General features: G+C 43.8%; 1 protein-coding gene across 1 annotated transcript; it reads right to left on the bottom strand.

Moving 5' to 3' along the window:
* Positions 1-6570: 6570 nt before the first annotated feature.
* Positions 6571-26596, bottom strand: LOC100380661 (synaptophysin). Its single transcript, XM_014136272.2, has 7 exons — positions 26447-26596; positions 24934-24999; positions 10222-10346; positions 9758-9956; positions 9364-9555; positions 8913-9245; positions 6571-8663 (listed from the first exon to the last, which is right to left on the bottom strand). The coding sequence occupies exons 1-6, from the start codon at positions 26462-26464 to the stop codon at positions 8943-8945; spliced, it is 903 nt and encodes a 300-aa protein (XP_013991747.1). The 5' UTR covers positions 26465-26596; the 3' UTR covers positions 6571-8663; positions 8913-8942.
* Between the last annotated feature and the right edge of the window lie 465 nt (positions 26597-27061).

Raw genomic sequence — 27061 nt, 5'->3', positions numbered from 1 at the left:
GATCTTCATCAGATGACACTCCTAGGACATTATGTTATACAATACATGCATGTTTTGTTCAATCAAGTTCATATTTATATCAAAAACCAGCTTTTTACATTAGCATGTGATGTTCAGAACTAGTATACCCACCGAAAACTTCCGGTGAATTTACTAAATTACTCATGATAAACGTTCACAAAATACATAACAATTATTTTAAGAATTATAGATACAGAACTCCTTTATGCAATCGCGGTGTCAGATTTTAAAATAGCTTTTCGGCGAAAGCACATTTTGCAATATTCTGAGTACATAGCTCGGCGCTCACGGCTAGCAATTTTGACACCCACCAAGTTTGGGACTCACTAAACTCAGAATTACTATTCGAAAAATTGGATTACCTTTGCTGTTCTTCGTCAGAATGCACTCCCAGGACTTCTACTTCAACAACAAATGTTGTTTTGGTTCCAAATAATCCATAGTTATATTCAAATAGCTCCGTTTTGTTCGTGCGTTCAGGTCACTATCCGAAGGGTGACGCGCGAGCGCATTTCGTGACAAAAAAATTCAAAATATTCCATTACCGTACTTAGAAGCATGTCAAACGCTGTTTAAAATACATTTTTATGCAATTTTTCTCATAAAATAGCGATAATATTCCAACCAGGCAACGTTGTATTCATTCAAAGGCTGAAAGAAAAAAATTGAGAATTCTCGTGAACGCGTATCTCCAGTCTCACTGTCCCCAGGCTGACCACTTACAAACTCTGCTCCTATACTTTGCCCAGAGACAGCAGACACCCCATTCCACTTTCTGGCGGCTTTAGAGAGCCAATGGAAGCCTTAGAAAGTGTCACGTTACAGCACAGATGCTGTATTTTTGATAGAGATGCAACAGAAGGACAACAAATTGTCAGACAGGGCACTTCCTGTATGGAATCTTCTCAGGTTTTGGCCTGAGTTCTGTTATACTCACAGACACCATTCAAACAGTTTTAGAAACTCTAGAGTGTTTTCTATCCGAATCTACTAATTATATGTATATTCTCGTTTCTGGTCAAGAGTAGTAACCAGTTTAAATCGGGTACGTTTTTTATCCGGCCGTGTAAATACTGCCCCCTAGCCCCAACAGGTTAAGGTTACTGCCCAGATCATCGCCAAGCTTATCTCCAACCTTTTTAACTTGTCTTTCCTTTCTTGGAAGGTTCCCATTGCTTGGAAGGCAGCCACAGTTTGTCCTATATTTAAATTTGAATGGTGCCGAAGAACATGGCTGACGTTTTACATTCTCCCAATCAATGGTGCTATTTTGTTAGTCTTTTTGAGTTTTGTGTAACTTATTTTTTTTACTTATTTTGTACATAATGTTGCTGCTACCGTCACTTATGACCAAAAATAACTTCTGGACATCAGAACAGCGATTACTCACTGCGGACTCGAAGAAACGTTTTCCTTTAACGAGTCCGACGAGACGAATATACTGTTTTCACGGGAACAGGCCAAGATCCCCATCATTTGCTTGAAGAAAAGACGCAGGAAAAGGGGTCGCAGATCGGGCTGCCTTCTGAGAATCCGTAGGCAAGCGAGTAAACTCCCACTGCCATCCGTTCTTCTTGCTAACGTGCAATCATTGTAAAATAAAATTGATGACCTACGATTAAGATTATCCTACCAATGGGACATTAAAAACTGTAATATCTTATATTTCACTGAGACGTGGCTGAACGACAATATGGATAATATAGAGCTGGCGGGATTTTCCATGCTCCATTTTTAATGCTCGCCTGAGGTAGAGTACCTTATGATAAGCTGTAGACCACACTATCTACCAAGAGAGTTCTCATCTATATTATTCGTAGCCGTCTATTTATCACCACAGAACGAAGCTGGCACTAAGACCACTCTCAACCAACTCTATAAGGCCATAAGCAAAGAAGAAAATGCTCACCCAAATGCGGCGCTCCTAGTGGCCAGGGACTTTAATACAGCCAAATTTAAACCAGTTTTACCACATTTTTACCAGCATGTCACATGTGCAACCAGAGGAAAGAAAATCCTAGACCACCTTTACTCCACACACAGAAATGCATACAAAGCTCTCCCTCGCCCTCCATTTGGCAAATCTGACCATAATTCTATCCTCCTGATTCCTGCTTACAAGCAAAAACGAAAGCAGGAAGAACCAGTGACTCGCTCAATACGGAAGTGGTCAGATTACGCGGATGCAACACTACAGGACTGTTTTGCTAGCACAGACTGGAAATTGTTCCGGGATTCATCCAATGGCATTGAGGAGTACACCACCTCAGTCATCGGCTTCATCAATAAGTGCATTAACGAGGTTGTCCCCACAGTGATCATACAAACATATCCCAACCAGAAGCCATGGATTACAGGAAACATCCGCATCGAGCTAAAGGCTAGAGCTGCCACTTTCAAGGAGCGGGAGACTAATCCGGATGCTTATAAGAAATCCCGCTATGCCCTTAGACGAACCATCAAACAAGCGAAGCGTCAGTACAGGATTAAGATGTAATCCTACTACACCAGCTCTGACGCTCGTCGGATGTGGAAGGGCTTGAAAACTATTACGGACTACAAAGTGAAACCCAGACGCGAGCTGCCCAGTGACGCGAGCCTACCAGACGAGCTAAACGCCTTTTATGCTCACTTCGAGGCAAGCAACACTGAAGCATGCACGAGAGCACCAGCTGTTCTGGATGACTGTGTGATAACTTTCTCGGTAGCCGATGTGAACAAAACCTTTTAAACAGGTCAACATTCACAAAGCCGCTGGGCCAGACTGATTACCAGGACGTGTACTCAAAGCATGTGCGGACCAACTGTCAAGTGTCTTCACTGACATTTTCAACCTCTCCCTGACCGAGACTGTAATACCTCTATGTTTCAAGCAGACAAGCATAGTCCCTGTGCCCAAGGAAGCGAAGGTAACCTGCCTAAATGGTTACCGCCCCGTAGCACTCACGTCGGTAGCCATGAAGTGCTTTGAAAGGCTGGTTATGGCTCACATCAACAGCATCCACCCGGACACCCTAGACCCACTCCAATTCGCATACCACCCCAACAGATCCACAGTTGATGCGATCTCAATCGCACTCCACACTGCCCTTTCCCACCTGGGCAAAAGGAACACCTGTGAGAATGCTGTTCACTGACTACAGCTCAGCGTTCAACACCATAGTGCCCACGAAGCTCATCACTAAGCTAAGGACTCTGGAACTGAACACCTGCCTCTGCAACTGGATCCTGGACTTCCCGACGGTCCGTCCCCAGGTAGTAAGAGTAGGCAACAACACGTCTGCCACGCTGATCCTTAACACTGGGGCCCCTCAGGGGTGTGTACTTCGTCCCCTCCTGTACTCCCTGTTCACCCACGACTGCGTGGCCAAACACGACTCCAATACCATCATTAAGTTTGCAGACGACACAACAGTGGTAGGCCTGATCACAAACAACGATGAGACGGCCTATAGGGAGGAGGTCAGAGAACTGGCAGTGTGGTGCTAGGACAACAACCTCTCCCTCAATGTGAGCCAGACAAAGGAGCTGATCGTGGACTACAGGAAAAGGCGGGCCGAACAGGCCCCCATTAACATCGATGGGGCTGTAGTGGAGCGGGTCGAGAGTTTCAAGTTCCTTGGTGTCCACATCACCAACGAACTATCATGGTCCAAACATACCAAGACAGTTGTAAGGAGGGCACGACAAAACCTTTTCCCCCTCAGGAGACTGAAAAGATTTGGAATGGGTCCCCAGATCCTCAAAAGGTTCTACAGCTGCACCATCGAGAGCATCCTGACCGGTTGCATCACCGCCTGGTATGGCAACTGCTCGGCATCTGAGGGTAGTGCGTACGGCCCAGTAAATCACTGGGGCCAGGTTTCCTGCCATCCAGGACATATGTAATAGGTGGTGCCAGAGGAAAGCCCATAAAACTGTCAGAGACTCCAGTCACCCAAGTCATAGACTGTTTTCTCTGCTTCCGCAAGGCAAGCGGTACCGGAACGCCAAGACTAGGACCAAAAGGCTCCTCAACAGCTTCTATCCCAAAGCCATAAGACTGCTGAACAATTAATCAAATCGCCAGTGGACTATTTCCATTGACCCCCCCCCCTCCCTTTTGTACACTGCTGCAACTCACTGTTTATTATCTATGCATAGTCACTTCACCCCTACCAACATGTGCAAATTACCTCAACTAACCTGTACCCCAGCACACTGACTCGGTACCGGTACCCCTGTATATAGCCTCGTTATTGTTATTCTTATTGTGTTACTTTTTATTATAATTTTTTTACTTTAGTCTATTTGGTAAATATTTTCTTAACTCTTCTTTAACTGCACTGTTGGTTAAGGGCTTGTAAGTAAGCATTTCACGGTAAGGTCTACACTTGTTTTATTTCGTGAATGTGACAAATAAAGTTTGATTTGATTTGATTTAATATGCCTATTCCTATTTTGCCCTGTTTATCAAAAGTGTTGGAAAAACTTGTCAATAATCAACTGACTGGCTTTCTTGATGTCTATAGTATTCTCTCTGGTATGCAATCTGGTTTCCGCTCAGGTTAGGGATGTGTCACTACAACCTTAAAGGTCCTCAATGATGTCACCATTGCCCTTGATTCTAAGCAACATTGTTCTGCTATTTTTATTGACTTGGCCAAAGCTTTTGATACGGTAAACCATTCCATTCTTGTGGGCCGGCTAAGGAGTATTGGTGTCTCTGAGGGGTCTTTGGCCTGGTTTGCTAACTAGCTCTCTCAATAAGTGCAGTGTATAAAGTCAGAAAATCTGCTGTCTCAGCCACTGCCTGTCACCAAGGGAGTACCCCAAGGCCTGATCCTAGGCCCCACACTCTTCTCAATTTACATTAACAACATAGCTCAGGCAGTACAAAGCTCTCTCATCCATTTATATGAAGATGATACAGTCTTATACTCAGCTGGCCCCTCCCCGGATTTTGTGTTAAATGCTCTACAACAAAGCTTTCTTAGTGTCCAACAAACTTTCTCTACCCTTGACCTTGTTCTGAACACCAAAACAAAGGTTATGTGGTTTGGTAAGAAGAATGCCCCTCTCCCCACAGGTGTGATTACTACCTCTGTGGGTTTAGAGCTTGAGGTAGTCACCTCATACAAGTACTTGGGAGTATGGCTAGATGGTACACTGTCCTTCTCTCAACACATATCAAAGCTGCAGGCTAAAGTTAAATCTAGATTCGGTTTCCTCTATCGTAATCGCTCCTCTTTCACGCCAGCTGCAAAACTAACCCTGATTCAGATGACCATCCTACCCATGCTAGATTACGGATACATAATTTATAGATCGGCAGGTAAGGATGCTCTCGAGAGGCTAGATGATCTTTACCATTCGGCCATCAGATTTGCCACCAATGCTCCTTATAGGACACATCTCTGCACTCTATACTCCTCTGTAAACTGGTCATCTCTGTATACCCGTCGCAAGACCCACTGGTTGATGCTTATTTATAAAACCCTCTTAGGCCTCACTCCCTCCTTTCTGAGATATCTACTGCAGCCCTCATCCTCCACATAAAACACCCGTTCTGCCAGTCAGGTTCTGTTAAAGGTCCCCAAATCACACACATCTGTAATGTGGGTCGTATAAAGGGGACCAAGGCGCAGCGTGTATAGTGCTCATATTTACATTTTAATGAATACACTTTAACAAAACAACAAAACGACCGACAACAGTTCCGTCAGGTGACATACACTAAACAGAAAACAACTACCCACAAAACCCAGGAAGAAAATCCCCTGCTTAAATATGATCTCCAATTAGAGGCAATGAGGATCAGCTGCCTCCAATTGGAGATCAACCCAAACAACCCCAACATAGAAATAGAAAAACTAGAACTAAGACATAGAAATAGAAAATATAGAAAAACACAAAACACCCCCTGTCATGCCCTGACCTACTCTACTATAGAAAATGACATCTTACTAGGGTCAGGATGTGACAACATCCCTAAGTTGCTCCTCTTTTCAGTACCCTGCAGCTAGCGACTGGAACACGCTGCAACAAACACTCAAACTGAACAGTTTTATCTCAATCACTTCATTCAAAGACTCAATCATGGACACACTTACTAACAGTTGTGGCTGCTTTGCGTGATGTACTGTTGTCTCTACCTTCTTGCCTTTTGTGCTGTCTGTGCCCAATAATGTTTGTACCATGTTTTGTGCTGCTACCATGTTGTGTTGCTACCATGTTGTTATCATGTTGTGTTGCTACCATGCTGTGTTGTCATGTGTTGCTGCCTTGCTATGTTGTTTTCTAAGGTCTCTCTTTATGTAGTGTTGTGTTGTCTCTCTTGTCGTGATGTGTGTTTTGTCCTATATTTATATATATAGTTCATTTTTTAATCCCAGCCCGTGTCCCCACAGGAGGCGTTTTGCCTTTTGGTAGGCTGTCATTGTCGAAAGGAATTTGTTCTTAACTGACTTGCCTAGTTAAATAAAGGTTAAATAAAAATGAATAAAAAATAAACATAGTACAGCATAAACAATACATATGATCGCTAAGATTAGAGACATAGACAAGACATTTAACCTTCAACAGAATAATTTCAAGTTTATTTGATTTTGTTTCACATGGATTCCATAGAATAAGAATAGAATGGATATATTGTCATAGTCATTATCATAAATACTAATAAGAATACATCATACACAATAAACACAGCACTATCCAAAGGCGTAAAGAGTATCACAAGACATCATTCACCACTAACAACAGAGTATATGTACTTCATTGAGCATAAGAACTACAGAGAGAGAGAAAAAGAGAGAGCGAGGGAAAGAGAGAGATAGAAAGTCAGGTGTCTCTACACCGCCTGATAAAAAAAAAAAATTATACAAAAATGAATTAATCCAAAACTGCATAACGGAATAATGTGAATGAAAAACAATATCAGTTTCCATTGTGATGATAACTATGGAAGCAAAATCTATCGCTCAATACACACCTGTCCTGTCACCATTTGGCAAAACAGTTTTTCTTCTACCCAAACAGAGGATTGGCAGTACAGCGGGTAAGCCAACCTGATTATTGTAGCACATGTACTCTGTGTGATATGTGTGAAATATATCGGAGCTGCTCTGTGCTGTCATCTTATGATGAGCCAAACATACATCATATTACGTAATATGCTCTAACACTTATATGCCACTTGCCTTTCCCCCTTCACTTTTGTTCCAGGCTGCTTTTAGTCCAAGAGTCAGACATGCAAAACCTCCTTTGTTTTGAGAGTAAACGGGTGTTGTGGGGGTGGGGGATGCAGGATTTATGTTTTTACATGGAAATAAGATATTGTTCAGAACACCTCAGTTGGCTATATTAATATGTTAAAAGTACTGTAACTATTTCCTATGGCTTGTGTATGGTCTTGAAAACGGCGCAAATTGTGCCATACTGATTTAGTTCTGTGTAAATATTTGCATGCATTATGATCAGACGAGCATTAGAAATGGTGATTAAACATGATGACTAACTCTGTCTGATGACTCATCCCTAGACTACATAAAAACAGGAATGGATTCTGGACCAAATTTTTCGGATGCCGATTTCTAAACTACATTTACAATCCAAAGAAATTAAAAAAACGATGCCCCTCGACATCAGTTGGCTTCCCTGATTCACAACCTCAACTCATCTCTAAATAAGAGTGTTGATAGAACACTACGTACAGCAGTTTTTAGCAACAGCATAATATTAGCAAAATACCAAGTGCTACCATGCTAACTACTTTTTCATTATCCTAGATGCATTTTTGACTTTTTACATTTCAGCTTTTAAGAGTTTCTCTGGAACAAACATAGCTAAATCATTGCTTGAGTAATATTTCGATGGAAAAACATAAATGGCAATGAACACAAGTTGTAATGAACGTAACCTATGTTAAACACATAAATCACTGCTAACAACTCTCCACTGCTGTCACAGTCACAAACTCGCTCAGTAATGTTGAACAAATAAAAAAGCACAATGAGAAAATAGAAAAGAGGTAACTCTATTCTGAAAATGGATAAACAAAAACATCAAAATGAGAAATAAAAATGAATATGGAGAAATAAAATAAACACACAACATAAATATTAGAGCACGATGAGGGTTGAACTATGTGACCTAAACAGAACTGAAGTAAATACAATTGAATAACTCTGTGCTCTACATTTGTTGTATAACAACTAATATGGAGTGCACAATTATTCAACTGTGTACATATATGTATATATTAATATGTTGATATTTACACAGCACAGACAAATACATTCTCCCAAGTTAAATACTACTACCATTATTGTCCATTTAAGTGTTATTCCCTTATAAGATTGATCTTTGTAGTTCTTTTTATATTGTATTCAAGTTTTTCCTCACATGATCAAATGGAAAACCCCCTGTTGTCTTCTACAGTTAAATACATCAACAGAAGAAACAGCATGTTACTGTAAGGACCCATTTCCCCCTCACCAAAATAACCCAAACGGACACGGTGTTGCTAAATTCCCCTCCCAAAACCTCACCTTCTTCCATCCCTCCCTCCTCTTGTCAACTCATAGATGCACAAACAGACAAACAGAGGAGTGTGGAATTGTGGATGGTGGTCAGGCACCACACTCCTAAATCACAGGGTGGCCCTGAAGAGAGAGAGAGAGAGCGAGAGAGAGAGAGAGAGGGAGAGAGAGCGAGCGAGAGAGCGAGAGAGCGAGAGAAGGAGAGCAAGAGAGGGAGAAAGATCAATTACAACTAATGTATACATAAAGCTTATGAAGATGTCATAAAGCCACAGTCTGTATTCCCTTTGGAAGAGTAACATTAATACAGTATTTCTCAGTCGTTTACCTCGGTATTCTCAGTGTTGCTCCAACATATGTACTGACACTCACCAGCTTCCAGATGCTGTAGGGTGGACCAGCTCACATCTGATTGGCGAAGGAGGTGGGCTGCTGTTCGTATCCCCCCTGCTGATAGTCTCCTCCTCCCTCGGTGTAGCCGCCCTGGCCATAGTCAGGCTGGTAGCCTCCCTGGGTGCCGGCATAGGCGTCCCCCTGCTGTGCATAGCCCTCTTGCCCATAGCCTTCCTGGCCAAAGGACTCTGGAGCAGGCGCCTTCTCCTGGGAAGGTGCATACGTGCCTCCGAAGGCTGCCATCCAGCCGGTCTCTTTGAACACAAACCACAGGTTTCCTCCCCACAGGATCAGGTTCAGGAAGCCAAACGCCTGGGGGATGAATTGAAAAAAGAAGAAGAAGAAGTCAATATGTTGTAGTACAAGTTTTTTCTGTCATATCCTCAGCAGTCAGCACTTTTACTAAATACACCATTCCTGAAAAACTTACCACAGATGTGTTGAGACCAGAGACGACAGGGTCGTGGACTTCACGGCAGCGGTTCTCCGGTTCGTCGCATGCCTCGATCAGTAAGAGGACCTTGTCTGGGTCGGTGGCTGCCTTCACATCCGACAAACCTTTAGCCCAGGCAGAAGAAGCCACCAGCCAGAAGAAGGTGAACACAGACGTCACAACGAAGTCCTGAGGAGCATCAAGTTATAAATCATTAGCAACATACATCATCATCAATCTCAAATCCTCAACAGAAACGTAATCAATCTCATCATTGTCGTCAGCATTAACATCATTATCATTACTAGGATATTAATAATAGTAGCAGAGGTAGTGGAATATGGTATGGAAGATGTCTACTAGATACAAGAAGATCGAAAGACAAACTCACAATCTGGGCTCCCTTGCAGCCTTCACGGTATTTCTCCAGAATGAAAACGTACACAGAAAGGGCTGCCATGGAGTAGAGGAAGGAGAAGACACCGACGGTGACAAAGAACTCAGCTGAGGAGGAGTAGTCTCCTATCAGGAACAGACGCTCAGGGCTTTCCCCCTTACAGGTTGGGGCATCGAAGTACACCTGATGTAGCCTGGTAAGGACAAGGGACCGAGGAAGACAGAGAAGATGGGAATCAGAGAGAGAGAGAGAGAGAGAGAGAGAGAGAGAGAGAGAGAGAGAGAGAGAGAGAGAGAGAGAGAGAGGGGAAGAGAGACGTCAAATTGGGTTAATATAGTTTAATATAGATTAATATTCCATCCGTGACGTTTGCAGCCCAGTGGTACTGTAAAAATAACAGACAAACCATATTTGTGCGGGTTCAGGGGGCTACGTGTGACTGATTTGGGCATACTGACCTGAATGGATACTCAAACTCCACCTCAATGCTCAGGTCACTCTCTGACCGGTTTTTACACTCCACACTCATCTTGAACATGCCAGAGTAGCTGCCGCATGTCGAGAAAGCAAAGATAGCAAAGATCTGAAAGATACAGAGGGGGGAAGAGAAGATGAGAAGAGTTAGAGACAGGACGTCGAAGTAAAAGGGAAGTGAAAGAGAAGGGGCCGAACAATTTACAGTAGTAGTGAGATCAAAGGAATGGGAAAGAATAGTGTTGTAAGAATGAGACGTGGGGAGAAGCAAAATACATCTATTAAATGAGAAATGTGGGGAGAAGCAAAATACATGTATTAAATTGCACTAATACTGGAATGATTCTTTGGAGATTGAGTTTGGTCTGAAATAGGTGTTGATGAAAGGAAAGTCCATGCAGTATAATGGCAACCCCCGCTAAAGGTCTACTGTTACTGAAGAAGCTGACACTGAGGTTTCACCACCTGCTGTGTCTTCTGCACTCCAATGTTCCACTAATCACAGCAGGCTGTTGACAAAGGCACCCAGAGTGCAAATCAATGTAGCTATATCGCCAGGTTACAGAGCTACACCTGTTGCCATGGTTACTCCGACACCTAAAGTTGTGCACTTGAGGTATTAAGAAAATACAAGAAATGTAAAATAACATGTTTGGTTGATATGGATGTACTATCTGTTGTACCAAATAAGTTATGATCTACTCTATGTATCAGGCTACATTACTACAGTACTAAAGTACTGTAACCCAGCGCTTGTGCACGTGAACGCTTATCCACTCTCTTACACACACGAGCGTGCACATAGACACACTCTCACACATAGGAGATTAGAAAGCCAGCTATTTTTACCACACCCTCCCTTCCCTGCAGGCCAGATCCGATTGGATGGAAAATACGGCTATTAATCTGACAGAGGTGCTCCTCCATCTGTCACTAAAGGACGCTGCACAGGGCTACTGTACACACACACTCACACACAGTCATGGACGCATGTGTGCGCAGCTGCAAAAATACACACACACGGACAAATGCACATATCTGTATACCAACCTGCTCTCATACTCTGGAATACATTGCTGTAAATACTCAGAATATATTTCAACATGGCTTCGTCGAGCCTTCAAATATACACAGATTCATCCACACTTCTCTATTGATGAAAAACTGTACAGATGGTTCACATAACTTATTTCCTTGTCTCATTTTTATCTACAGCACTAACACAGTCACACCTCCTCCACTTCCTCTCCTTATTAACAGGTTTTAATAATGATTGTAGAGGACTGTGAGGGGAGAGGATGCTACTTTTTGTATGAGGAACATGCAGATCTAGCACCAGGATACTTAGCTCTCCCACATCCTTCAACATAGTTACTCTAAATTCACAACGTTTGCCAAATGATCCTCTTGTAAGATTGTAGTCTAGCATACACAGTAACATAGATGATGATCATTTTCTATGATCTGCAACAAACAAGAACTTCTTGGCCTGGTTAATTAAGATGCTTTGTCTGTTCACACTGATTTTCTGGTTGCAACAAGCATTACCACACTGTTATTGCTGTTATTATTGCCGGTGCAGCGCAAAAATTCAACCAATATGTTATGTGTTTAATGTAACTACTTGTAAAGCCTTTATAAATCCTTTATACCATACACCTTAATGTTAAGTGTTACCAATTTGACTATGGTTTCACTAACAAGAGGTTGAGGTTAAAAAAAAGGGCAAAGCAATGAATGGAAAGATGTTAAAGAAAGAGAGACGGAGAGGCAGGCTGCACACAGTGTCAGATACTATGGTAACGCTATTGGCAACATAGAGCATAGAGGGTGGAGTGGGCACAGGGAGGTTTCCACTGACATGTTGCTGTGCGCTCACATAAATTCACTACCACTATTCAAACATGCACAAACACACGCACACATGCATAAAACAAATACGAGTATGTCACACATGCAGCTAACCATAATATATGGAAATGTCTACTCTACCCAAAATGAAAGAAAATTGTGATAAATAAAAAAGTATACCAGTTTCATTTAAGGACCAAAATATGTACAGCTGTGCCATATAGATTGCAAAAAAGTTGGGTAGAGATTTTCAATGTACCGATTCCATGGCATATGGTTTTATGAACTGATACACACAACGACACTGTATTCAAAACGTAAGAGTTTTTACATTTAAATGATTATACAAAATTCTTGCAACCAATATAATGTTATATATATGGGGGATACAACCATCCCAGCTCTGCAGATTTTGCTATGAAGAGACAGACTCATTAGATCATTTGTTTTGGTGCTGTCCAAATGCAGCTTGTTTTTGGTTGCAGGTTCAGGAATGGATGAAGAAATGCAACATAACTCTGAAATTAGCACTGCTGGGTGATTTGAAAAGTAATAGTCAATCGATCAATATTATAATAACACTTTCAGCAAAAATGTTTATCTTTAATTTAAAATCTGTAGAAACTATGAAAAAAGAAAGGTTCAGAACTGGGCCTCCCGAGTGGCGCAGCAGTCTAAGGCACTGCTTAGCAGTGTTGCGGCGTCACTACAGCCTGGGGTTCGATCCGGGTTAGTTGTCCGGGATAGGAGAGGCTTTGGCCGGGGGGGGATGAACAGTGTTTCCTCATACACATTGGTGCAGCTTCCGGGTTAAGCGAGTGGGTGTTAAGAAGCGTGATTTGGCAAGTCATGTATTGCAGGACGCATGACTCGACCTTGGCCTCTCCCTAGTCCTTTGGGGAGTTTACGAGACAAGATCGTAATTGTCACGTCCTGACCAGTAAAGGGGCTGTTTGTTATTGTAGTTTGGTCAGGGCGTGGCAGGGGGTGTTTGTTTAGGGTGTTTGGGTTATGTTCTATGTTCGTGTATTTCTATGTTATTTCTAGTTGGTCTATTTGGTGTTTATTGGGTTGACCTTCAATTGGAGGCAGCTGCTTCTCGTTGCCTCTGATTGAAGGTCCTATTTATAGGGGTGTTTGTTCTATGGGGGTTTGTGGGTAGTTATTTCCTGGTTTAGTGTTTGTTGCACCTGTTTGGACTCGTTTATTTTTCTATGCGTGTTTATTTTGTTTTTCCTTTTTCAAATAAAAAAGAAGATGAGTATACATTTTCCCGCTGCGTTTTGGTCCACTCCTTACGACAATCGTGACAGAACTACCCACCACAAACGGACCAAGCAGCGGAGGAAAGAGCAGCAGGAGGAATATAAGGATTCATGGACATGGGAGGAGATCCTGGACAGGGCAGGACCTTGGCACCAGGCTGGGGAGTACCAGCGCCCTAAGGAGGAGCTGGAGGCAGGCAAGGCGGAAAGGCGCCATTACGAGGTGTTATACACGCCGATTGGCAAGTGCGAGAGGCAGCCCCAAGAAATGTTTTGGGGGGGGCACACGGGGAGAGTGGCTAGGTCAGGTAATAGACCTAAGCCAACTCCCCGTGCTTTTCATGGGGAGCAACGGATCATGAGAGCACCGGTGTATGCGGAAGTGCGCACGATCTCGCCCATGCGCACGCACAGTCCGGTGCGAGCGATCCCAGTTCCTCGCAAGTGCCGTGCTAGAGTGGGCATCCAGCCGGGTAGGAGTATGCCTGCACAGCACATCTGGCCACCAGTGCACCTCCTAGGCCCAGGCTACCCTACACCTGCTCTACGCACGGCAGCCATCAGGCCTCTGCACAGCCCAGTTCGCCCTGTGCCAGCACTCCGCACGTGCAGGGCTACTGTTACCATCCAGCCATGATGGGTTGTGCAGGCGGTGCTCTCCAGACCGCCGGTGCCTACTCATGACCCAGTGTATCCAGTTCCCGCTCCTCGCACTAGCCTTGGGGTGCGTGTCTCCAGTCTGGTACCTCCAGTACCAGCCCCACGCACCAGGCCTCCAGTGTGTCAGCCCAGTCCAGTTTGTCCTGCTCCTGCTCCTCGCACTAGCCCTGTGGTGCGTGTCCCTAGTCTGGCACCTCCTAAGCCAGTCCCACGCATCAGGCCTTCAGTGCGCAGTCCCCGTCCAGAGCTTCCGACGACAGTTCCCCATCCAGAGCTTCCGACGACAGTTCCCCATCCAGAGCTTCCGACGACAGTTCCCCATCCAGAGCTTCCGACGACAGTTCCCCATCCAGAGCTTCCGACGACAGTTCCCCATCCAGAGCTTCCGACGACAGTTCCCCATCCAGAGCTTCCGGTGACAGTTCCCCGTCCAGAGCTTCCGGTGACAGTTCCCCGTCCAGAGCTTCCGGTGACAGTTCCCCGTCCAGAGCTTCTGGTGACAGTGCCCCGTCCGGAGCTTACGGCGACAGTGCCCCGTCTAGAGATGGCCCACAGTCCGGAGCCAGCAGAGACGGCCCACAGTCCGGAGCCAGCAGAGACGGCCCACAGTCCGGAGCCAGCAGAGACGGCCCTCCAGTCCGGAGCTCCCAGAGACGGCCCTCCGGTCCGGAGCTCCCAGAGACGGCCCTCCGGTCCAGAGCTCCCAGAGACGGCCCTCCGGTCCGGAGCTCCCAGAGTCGGCCCTCCGGTCCGGAGCTCCCAGCGATGCACATCAGCCCGAGGTCTCCAGTGACACGCATCAGTCCGAGGTCTCCAGCGACGCACATCAGCCAGAGGTCTCCAGCGATGCGCCTTAGTCGAGAGACTTCGGGAGGGGTAAATGATAATAAGCAGTTAGCGGGGGTGGACAGGTTAGGTTGGGGAGTAACGCCGGAGCCTGAGCCACCTCTGTAGTAGGAGGTTGGGGAGGGGGGGTGTAGCACAAGAACCGTCGGTGACGGTGGTCACCCTCCCTTCCCTCCCTTTAGTTAGGGGATTATTTTTGTGTTGGGGTTAATTTTGTTTATTTTTTTTTGTTTAATGTGCATCCGGGGTCTGCACCTTTGGGGGGGGGTACTGTCACGTCCTGACCAGTAAAGGGGCTGTTTGTTATTGTAGTTTGGTCAGGGCGTGGCAGGGGGTGTTTGTTTAGGGTGTTTCAGGGTTGTTTGTGTTATGTTCTATGTTAGTGTATTTCTATGTTATTTCTAGTTGGTCTATTTCTATGTGGTGTTTATTGGGTTGACCTTCAATTGGAAGCAGCTGCTTCTCGTTGCCTCTGATTGAAGGTCCTATTTATAGCGGTGTTTGTTCTATGGGGGTTTGTGGGTAGTTATTTCCTGGTTTAGTGTTTGTTGCACCTGACGGGACTGTTTGGAGTCGTTTGTTTTTGTATACGTGTTTATTTTGTTTTTCCTTCTTCAAATAAAAAAGAAGATGAGTATACATTTTTCCACTGCGTTTTGGTCCACTCCTTACGACAATCATGACAGTAATTGGATATCACGAAATTGGGGAGAAAAAGGGGGTACATTTTTTTATAAAAATAGAAAGGTTCAACATCACAGCACAGTTGAAATATATATAGCAAATAGAAATCAAAACTGGATGATGTTCAGAGATAGATGGGAGGGGATGAGTGGAGCTGAAGGGTGGGACTAAAAATAACAAGATAACTAATGTAAAGTATACTGCGTCCGTAAAATGTATATACTGTAGGTTCAGAACTTTTGTGAAACAACACAGTTAAACATACAGTTGAAGTCGGAAGTTGACATACACCTTAGCCAAATACATTTAAACTCAGTTTTTCACAATTCCTGACATTTAATCCTCGTAAAAATGTCCCGTCTTAGGCCAGTTAAGATCACCACTTTATTTTAAGAATGTGAAATGTCAGAATAATAGTAGAGAGAATGATTTATTTCAGCTTTTATTTCTTTCATCACATTCCCAGTGGGTCAGAAGTTTACATACACTCAATTAGTATTTGGTAGCATTGCCTTTAAATTGTTTAACTCGGGTCAAACGTTTCGGGTAGCCTTCCACAAGCTTCCCACAATAAGTTGGGTGAATTTTGGCCCATTCCTCCTGACAGAGCTGGTGTAACTGAGTCCGGTTTGTGGCCTCCTTGCTCGCACATGTTTTTTCAGTTCTGCCCACAAATTTTCTATAGGTTTGAGGTCAGGCTTTGTGATGGCCACTCCAATACCTTGACTTTGTTGTCCTTAAGCCATTTTGCCACAACTTTGGAAGTATGCTTGGGGTCAATCAAAACTGGATGGTCTTCAGAGATAGATGGGAGGTGTTGAGTGTAGTTGTAGTATGGGACTTAAAACAAACAAAAGATAACTATTGTAAAATATACTGTGTCCGTAAAATGTATACAGTATGTATAAGCTGGAAGTAGAAGCCTAAGAATTGTTGTCCATTAGTTTACTCCAATTAGGAGAGGGGTGGTAGGGTTAGGGGAAAATAATAAAGGGAAATATATTTTAAAGAAATGTATACCGTACCAGTCAAAATTTGTGACAAGGTAGGGGTGATATACAGTAGATAGCCCTATTTGGTAAAAGACCAAGTCAATATTATGTCAAGAACATCTCAAATAAGCAAAGAGAAATGACAGTCTATCATTACTTTAAGACATGAAGGTCAGTCAATCCGGAAAATGTCAAAACTTTCTTCAAGTGCAGTCGCAGAAACCATCAAGCACTATGATTAAACTGGCTCTCATGATGACCACCACAGGAAAGGAAGACCCAGAGTTAACTTTGCTGCAGAGGGTAAGTTCATTACAGTTACCAACCTCAGAAATTACAGCCCAAAATAAATGTTTCACAGAGTTCAAGTAACAGACATCCCAACATCAACTGTTCAGAGGAAATTGTGTGAATCAGGCCTTCATGGTCAAATTGCTGCAAAGAAACCACTACTAAAGCACACCAATAAGAAGGAGAGACTTGATTGGGCTAAGAAACACGAGCATTGGACATTAGACCGGTGGAAATCTGTCCTTTGGTCTGATGAGTCCAAATTTGAGATTTTGGGTTCCAACCACCGTGTCTTTGTGAGACGCAGAGTAAGTGAACGGATGATCTCTGCATGTGTGGTTCCCACCATGAAGCCTGGAGGAGGAGGTGTGATGGTGTGAGGGTGCTTTGCTGGGGACACTGTCTGTGATTTATTTAGAATTCAAGACACACTTAACCAGCATGGCTACCACAGCATTCTGCAGCGATACGCCATCCCATCTGGTTTGCACTTCGTGGGACTATCATTTGTTTTTCAACAGGACAATGACCCAACACACCTACAGGCTGTGTAAGCTCTATTTGACCAAGAAAGAGCGTGCTGGAGTGCTGCATCAGTTGACCTGGCCTCCACAACCACCCAACCTCAACTCAATTGAGATGGTTTGGGATGAGTTGGACCACAGAGTGAAGAAAAAGCAGCCAACAAGTGCTCAGCATATGTGGGAACTCCTTCAAGACTGTTGGAAAAGCATTCCAGGTGAAGCTGGTTGAGAGAATGTCAAGAGTGTGCAAAGCTGTCATCAATGCAAAGGGTGGCTGCTTTGAAGAATCTAAAATCTAAAATAAAATCTAAAATATTTTGATTTGTTTAACACTTTTTTGGTTACTAAATGATTCCATATGTTATTTCATAGTTTTGATGTCTTCACTAGTATTCTACAATGTAGAAAATAGTGAAAATAAAGAAAAACCCTTGAATGAGTAGGTGTGTCCAAACTTTTGACTGGTACTGTCACGCCCTGATCTGTTTCACCTGTCCTTGTGCTTGTCTCCACCCCCTCCAGGTGTCGTTCATCATCCCCAGTGTATTTATCCCTGTGTTTTCTGTCACTCTGTGCCAGTTCGTCTTGTTTGCCAAATCAACCAGCATTTGTCTCCTAGCTCCTATTTTTCCCAGTCTCTGTTTTTCCAAGTCCTCTTGGTTTTGGCCCTTGCCTGTCCTGACAGAGAACCCGCCTGCCTGACCATTCTTCCTGCCCTGACCTCGAGCCTGCCTAACGCCTTGTACTGTTAGGACTCAGACCTGGTTACCTTGTCCTGACCTCGAGACTGTCTAACGCCCTGTACTGTTTGGACTCTGATCTGGTTTATGAACTCTCGCCTGTACCCGACCTGCCTTTTGCCTACCCCTTATGTTATAATAAATATCGGAACTCAACCATCTGCCTCCTGTGGCTGCATATGGGTCTCGCCTTGTGCCCTTATAGGTACTGTATATATGGGGGATTGGAAGTTATGCAGACAATTATATTGATGGAAGCCACAATCTATCTGCAATATTAAAACTGACAATATTAAAGCTGATAATATCCCACTATGCCCTCCGACAAACCATCAAACAGGCAAAGCGTCAATACAGGACTAAGATTGAATCGTACTACACCGGCTCTAACACTTGTCGGATGTGGCAGGGCTTGCAAACCATTACAGACTACAAAGTGAAGCACAGCAGAGAGCTGCCCAGTGACACAAGCCTATCAGATGAGCTAAACTACTTCTATGCTCGCTTCGATGCAAACAACACTGAAACATGCAGGAGAGCACCAGCAGTTCCGCAAAACTGTGATCACGTTGTCCGCAGCAGATGTGAGTAAGACCTTTAAAAAGGTCAACATTCACAAGGCCGCAGGGCCAAATGGATGACCAGGATGTGTACTGCGAGCATGCGCTGACCAACTGGCAAGTATCTTCACTGGCATTTTCAACCTCTCCCTGTCCGAGTCTGTAATACCAACATGTTTCAAGCAGACCACCATAGTCCATGTGCCCAAGTACACTAAGGTAACCTGCCTAAATGACTACCGACCCATAGCACTCACGTCTGTAGCCATGAAGTGCTTTGAAAGGTTGGTCATGGCTCACATCAACACCATTATCCCAGAAACCCTAGACCCACTCCAATTTGCTTACCCCCCTAACAGATCCACAGATGATGCAATCTCTATTGCACTCCACACTGCCCTTTCCCACCTGGACAAAAGGAACACCTATGTGAGAATGCTATTCATTGACTACGGCTCAGCATTCAACACTATAGTGCCCTCAAAGCTCATTAATAAGCTAAGGACCCTGGGACTGAACACCTCCCTCTGCAACTGGATCCTGGACTTCCTGACGGGCCGTCCCCAGGTGGTAATGGTAGGTAACAACACATCTGCCACGCTGATCCTCAACAGAGGGTCCCCTCAGGGGTGCGTACTCAGTTCCCTCCTGTAATTTGTAAGTCGCTCTGGATAAGAGCGTCTGCTAAATGACGTAAATGTAAATGTACTCCCTATTCACTTATGACTGCACGGCCAGGCACAACTCCAACACCATCATTAAGTTTGCCAATGACACAACAGTGGTAGGCCTGATCACCGACAATGACGGGACTGCCTACAGGGAGGAGGTGAGAGAGCTGGCTGTGTGCTGCCAGGACAACCTCTCCCTCAACATGATCAAGACAAAGGAGATGATTGTGGACTATAGGAAAAAGATGACCGAGCACGCCCCCATTCTCATCGATGGGGCTCTAGAGGAGCAGGTTGATGTCATGTGACAGGGGGGTTTTCTAGTATAGTTTTTCTATGTTGTTATGTTCTAGTTTTGTATTTCTATGTTGGGGTTTGTTTGGGATGATCTCCAATTAGAGGCATGTGGTCCTCGTTGTCTCTAATTGGAGATCATAATTAAGTAGGTGTTTTTCCCACCTGGGTTTGTGGGAGATTGTCTTTGAGTTAGTGTATGTTTCACCTCTGCGTCACGGTTTGTTGTTTTGTTATTCAGTTTATTTATATGTATTGCATAGTTTCACAGTTTAATAAAAATGTGGAACGATAATCACGCTGCACTTTGGTCCGCTCCTTCCTACGACAGCCGTGACAGTTGAGAGATTCAAGTTCCTTTGTGTCCACATCACCAACAAACTAACATGGTCCAAGCACACCAAGACAGTCGTGAAGAGGGCACGACAAAACCTATTCTCCCTCAGGAGACTGAAAAGATTTGGCATGGGTCCTCAGATCCTCAAAAGGTTCTTCAGCTGCACCATCGAGAGCATCCTGACTGGTTGCATCACTGCCTGGTATGGCAACTGCTCGGCCTCCAACTGCAAGGCACTACAGAGGGTAGTGCGTACGGCCCAGTACATCACTGGGGCAAAGCTTCCTGCCATCCAGGGCCTCTATACCAGGCGGTGTCAGAGGAAGGCCCTGAAAATTGTCAAAGACTCCAGTCACCCTAATCATAGATTGTTCTCTCTGCTACCGCACGGCAAGCAATACCAGAGCGCCAAGTCTAGGTCCAAGAGGCTTCTAAACAGCTTCTACCCCCAAGCCATAAGACTCCTGAACATCTAATCAAATGGCTGTCCAGACTATTTGCATTGCCCCCTCCCCCACTTTTACACTACTACTCTGTTGCTACTCTCTGTTGTTATCATCTATGCATAGTCACTTCAATAACTCTACCTACATGTATATATTACCTCAATTACCTCGACTAACCGGTGCCCCCGCACATTGACTCTCTACCGGTACCCCCCCGTCTATAGTCTCGCTATTGTTATTTTACTGCTGCTCTTTAATTACTTGTTACGTTTATTTCTTAATCTTATTTGTATTTTTTATTTATTTTTTATTTAAACTGCATTGTTGGTTAAGGGCTTGTAAGTAAGCATTTAATTGGAAGATCTACACCTGTTGTATTCTGCGCATGTGACTAATAAAATTTGATTTGATTTGACCCCCCCAAAAAAACAAACGAGTACACACACTCTCTGAGTTAAAATCAGCAATGTTTATAAATACCTGCTCATCAGATTTTATAGCTGAGTCAGACAAGACTGAAACCACTGATATTCCTAAATAAACGTGGGTAAATGGATAACTGACGTTAATACATTGATTGATACATGAGTATAAATGGACGTTGTAGGACCACAAGTCTAGCCATCAACATGTAAGTACTGTATGTATGCTCTCAAGCTTATTTCTGCTGCAGAGTTTGGCAGGAACCCAAAGTGTGATGGAACTAACAGCTTCAACCAATCACACCTCCTCTAAGCAAGGGGCAGTGGAGTGGGCAGAAAGCCCTGGCAATAAGTCTGCAAAGCTTTAACATATAAACTCCTCACACTATACACTCCTACAATCAGCAGTTTTGATGAGCAACACCTGTAATAGAATACTCAAATCAAGTCACATTATATTTCTCACATCCGCCTAATATAACAGGTGTAGACCTTACAGTGAAATGCTTACTGACAAGCCCTTAACCAACAGTGCAGAGCGAGAAAATATTTTCTAAATAAACCAAAGTAAAAAAACAATAACGAAGCTATATACAGGGGGTACCAATACCAAATCAATGTTCAGGGATTCAGGTTAGTCTAAGTAATTGAGGTCATATGTACATATAGGTAGGGGTAAAGTGACTATACATAGATAATAAACAGTGAGTAGCAGCAGTGTCAAAAAAGGGGGTAAATGCAAATAGTCCAGGTAGCCATTTGATGAACTGTTCATCTGTACTGGCTAAAGTGTTACAGATCTGAGGGATACATTATTATCAATTCAATGGATAGTTCAACTGAAGTCCAGCTCTGTCAATGTATTGACCACACAGTATGAAAACTGTTCTTACAGTACATGATGCACTGAGTGAATCACTAAAGCAAATATGTAAATTGAGCAGTTAACTGTCAATTCCAGGTCAAGACACAATAACCCTCTTTCACAAGCATAACCTGGGGCAGGGTGTTGTTATGGTAGACACAGTGGTTAACCACTCTCTATACAGCTTTAAGTTTGTTTGGGGAGATTTCGATGTGTCTCCCATCATCCATCAAAACTAGGCTTCGTCAGCACACAGCTCCCAAGAGAGAGTACAACAGCAATGAGTCATACACACACACACACACACACACACACACACACACACACACACACACACACACACACACACACACACACACACATACATACATACATACATACATACATACATACACACACACACACACACACACACACACACACACACACACACACACACACACACACACACACACACACACACACTGACACACATACATACATACATACATACATACACACACACACACACACACACACACACACACACACACACACATACATACATACATACACACACACACACACACACACACACACACACACACACACACACACACACACACACACACACACACACACACACACACACACACACATACATACATACATACATACATACACACACACACATAGCATAGGCATGTTTCATCATTGATTCATTCTCAAAGAAACACAAAACAGGGTTGAGGATCCTAAAGCACAAACATATATTTTCCGTACTACACATAAGAAGAATCTAGGCAATAGTGACAGTCCATTTATCTCGCTGTACTACAGAGGGCAACACCCTAGGACTTCTGCTTTCAGAAGATTAATAATTCAAACCAAAAACACCCATGTGACCTTCAAATCCATCACACACGCAGAAAATCAGGAACAGCAAGGTGTGTGTCTGTACTGTACAGGTACTGTATTGCCATATGAATGAACTGACATGACACATGATTATAGGTAGGCTAATCTGTCGTGGATAGACTACGTAATATATAGTATGGTAAGGTCACAGTAGTTCCGGTGCTTTGGTTTTCCGTCACTGGTTAGTTGGACGTGTCAGGATTCGGTGACAGTGGTGCTGAAAGTGGGGGCGGGATTTCAAGCAATGATTTGAACCGGAACGTATTTGGAAGGTGGGGGGGGGGGCTGAGAATTTCGGTTTAGGGGTTGTGGAGACTTATCTTTTCCTATACATCTACCCCCAGAACATAGCCAAGCATCTGGTGCAACTACGCAAGATTTTAGTTCCAGGTTTCCGAGATTTTAGCTAGACCTATCGTCAATGAATGTAATGCAACCTAGGAGCTACATGTGACTTGTAAATGGGTAGAATGCTCTGGACTTCTGCCTGTGTGCTGCTGCATCCATGGAGGTTTGTTAACCATGTGACCCAGAGAAGCAGCAATGTGATGTTCAAGCACTAGCAGTCCCCCGGGGAAGGACTACAGACAAAGTCATGCTGTCAGATTTGTCCTCTCAGTCTCTGCTGCCCTGTGTTATTCTGTCCTGCTGTGAATTAGAGTAGAACATTGTTTGGGTATCTTCTGCTGATAACCTGATGTTGCTTTGTGTATGTAGGTCTATGTGTCTTCTCATATATTCATCCTATTCTTTCAATCAACCAATTGTCATGGCGTTCTACCAAAGTGAGTCAAAATGGAACATGGAAGGAAGCGATGTCATTACTTTTACCTTCCTCAATGAGGGCATACATTGTTCTGTTTAGCGACAGTGTGTGTGAGTAAGTGGTGAGTAATAGCTGTGTATCGTCAGCATGTGTGTGTGTGTTTGTGTGTGTGTGTGCTAGTTCTTATGCTGTAATAACAAATAGTTGAGAAAGAAGTGGTAAAGTGTTGGAGAGGTGTTCCTAATTACAAATTGCGTACATAGTACACAGTACATTCATATTTTGTCCAAATGATTACAGTAATTCCCGCGTTACATCATTATTCTGAGAGGGAGACTCGGTGAGATTCAATGAGACTCTTCTTTGTAGAATTGAGAGAGCCTATCTTCATAGAGGAATACATCTAGCCCTTGGCACAAAACACTTTGGCAGAAGGGTCACCCTGTACCTCCAGTGTTACTGAATAAAGAGAAAAAAGAGATCATGAATTGATGTGCATGCCAAGTACATTTTGTGATATCGGCCTGTGGAATGCTTTATCACAGATTCATCATCAATTGTCCATCAAAGATTGTCATGCTGCAGCACAATACAACAAATAGTCGAGATGTATAATATAGAGCATTGTGGTGATTTTGTAACATGAAGAATTGTAAAGGTAAACAGACTTGTAAAGGTAAGCAAATAGCACTTACAGCGGAGATTCAGATTCAGCACCATGGATAGCGGTCAATTAAAACCTGCGATTTGACATTTCAGAACCCCTGACAGTGGACAGTGCCTGTTTCAGGGGGATGCTGCAGCAATGTCAATGGCCAGGTTTAAGTTAGGTGTAGGCCTATACTTAATCTTTATGTGCCACTTCCAAAACATGAAATTGTATTTAAAAATAAAAGGTAACACTATGTGATTAGCCCTAGGAGTGAGCAACTACACAACTTGTAAAGAAGCAACTATAGTAACTACACCTAAATGCATGAAATATGGTCACAAGATAGATTACAGGTCAAACGGTTAAGGTGAGAACCATACGGTGGATCAGATAGGCTACACAACAAACTCCACAGGAGAGGAGACAGAAACAGTGGGCTGGATGATTTGAACAGAGATTTGGAACAGTTACCATGATCGAATTACAGTAACATGGTATAACTGAAACGACATCGAGCTTTCAAGAGTCCTGCTTGCCGGTGGTGACCGAGTAGCAGCAACGAGTGGGAGGATGGGCAGTGTCATCCGCCTCGCGCTGCCTGTGTGTCGTCACGAGCACAAAGCTTCACGTAGCTTTTTCTGACCTCTGCGTGACAGAAGGACACGTTCTGACACGGTACAGAGACACAACATGACTATAACAGGGCCTACCTACAGCATAATATATTGGCCTATCATTTATAGCTTTTAAGTGTATTGGTTGAAACCATCACAGTGAGATTTTATGCATGCAATAGTCCTACGTAATACTCTCCGTGGACTTCCATACCCACGCATGCGCGCAGAAAGGATACGTGCGCGCACTTTGACATCTCACACGCTCACTCCCATCATAAACCAAATAATGAAACATTGTATGAAAACGGTAACTTACCCATTGTAGGATTTTCATAAATCCCAAAGGCTGTTTGATTATGGTGAACTGCCCGGTGGCCACCAACTATCAACACAGAAATCAACATTGTCTTCAGAATTTGTCGAAAAGCTTAGATTCTATACAAATTAAAACACTCGAATGAGAGGACACAGGTTATCTGACAGACTCGAATAATCGTTTGGATGCTTGTAGTGTGTATGCCTACTGTCGCCTACATGAATTGTCAGCATATATGTTGTTACCCCACAGTTTGCACCTGTCAATTATTTTCAATGTATCTTTCGGGAGCGGTGATACGATCATCTTTCTCATGCTGTCATTTGTTCGCATGGTCATCACAAAAGGCTAGTACGCTACAGTAATTGTATTGTTTTACTTGGGGCGCGACAGGCCGGGTGACAAAGCACACATCGTTTAGGGGAGACGAGGGAGAGGGAAGGAGAGACAGAGCGAGAGAGGGAGGGAGGGAGAGATAGACTGCCAGTATTAGAATTAGGCAAAGCTGCTTATCACACACGTTTCTCTGTTCCCCAACGCTTGACTGACAAGCACTCTACTAGGAATTGAGACACAACTAAAAGCTCAAGTCACCGGGGTGGGCCCTTAGTTTTTGCTATAATTTGTAAACCCTTGCCATGTGCGGGTGATTGCGCCCCATCAGTCGCAAATGAAGGCGGTGTGTCCGTCTGTGAGCCCCACGCTGAAGCCATAGCCTATCGATTCACCTCGCAATATTTTACTTTTAACCCCCGGTAGGTCTGCCGCCCCTAACAAATTGATAGGCCTATAATAAACCTTGCTACATTTAGAGACGCACCACGTCTTATATTGCGGTATTGACAAAATAGGGTCAGTCGCTATTCCTCTTGATTTTCACTCTCCTTTCCACCTCTGACATAGGCTCCCCCGCACACAACACATAGGCTTAATAGATAGACTACGAGACAAATAACCCCCTCACAACACATTCAGTCAACGATTCTGTTAGTTAAATAGCAGTGGCTGTGTGCAGTGCAGAGCAATAATCTCTGCATATCCTACTACCAATAGATGTCAGCTCAAATAATAACATGGATGTGTTGAGCCTATTTGTCTGCGTGTTTTGAAATGCTGTTAAAAAATAATCATTGCGCAGAGTATCTTGTTCAATTCTTTGGACTTTTGGACCATGGTCTATTTATGAGCCAACCGCTCCACTGCACCAGTCCACTGCTGGTGCAAAATTGGCTAAACCACATGCAATCTATCACGCCTGTATTGCGGTGTTTTGCGGTCAGTGCACGGCAATTCGTTCACATGAGACGACCACTAAAAGCACTGCATTTCAGACTAACGGTCCGCGGCTTTACAATTACAGCGCGCCCTGTTATAATGATGGTATATTGTTTCCCCCAAACCGCTACAGTGTCAAAGTGCGCATTCTGCAGGAGTGCCAAACGATGGCTCATCAGATATTTAAATTAAATGAAAACAATGTTTGATATTGCTGATTTTCATCCCAGAGCCCTACCTGGTTCACAACATCCATCTTGGCCGCCTGCTTGTAGATAAGAGGATCAGATGGGTGGAGGGAGGGAGGCGTTTCATCCTGAACAGCCCACCGGGGGACGAGGGTAAAGAGATGGGAATAGCTGTAACACGTCACAAACTCGTCGGGGACATCTGGAGCGTAAAGACGTCAGAGAAGTCATTGGACATAGACTAATGACGAGCTTGACAGCCTGGCCAATCATATGGCTGCATTATTCTAGGGGACTACAGAGATTGCCACAGGGATAACAGAGAGACTACACCAATGTGTGCGTGCTTACGTCTTTTACTACGTTGGTTAGGAGGTGGGCACTGGACAGGTTTTACATTTCAACATTATATTGTAGAAGAGAATGCAGCTGCACTGCCAACAAGTCTAAGCTTCAGGGCTTCAGTTTGACACGCATACATCTGATTTCACACGGTTTGATACTATTAAGCCTACTAACATTTAGTTTTATTGTCACATACACCAACATGACAGACAACGGATCTAAAGGTGCTTAATACATCTATGGAATTATATTCTATCTGCTTATAACACAGTCTTTTTTTAATCACCTTTCAGGCTGCTCATGATGTGAGGAATCAAACA

Source organism: Salmo salar, chromosome ssa13 (genome assembly GCF_905237065.1).
Source record: "Salmo salar chromosome ssa13, Ssal_v3.1, whole genome shotgun sequence".
NCBI lineage: Eukaryota > Metazoa > Chordata > Actinopteri > Salmoniformes > Salmonidae > Salmo > Salmo salar.
This window is presented reverse-complemented; position numbering and strand designations above follow the sequence as displayed.

Bases quoted from the DNA above. Each gene is read 5' to 3' on its own strand.
- LOC100380661 (XM_014136272.2), bottom strand. The intron at 10,347-24,933 runs GTAAGTTACCGT...TGTATCTTTCAG, and splicing joins TTATGAAAATCCTACAATGG to ATCTTTGCTATCTTTGCTTT. The intron at 9,957-10,221 runs GTCAGTATGCCC...TGTCCTTACCAG, and splicing joins GAGTTTGAGTATCCATTCAG to GCTACATCAGGTGTACTTCG.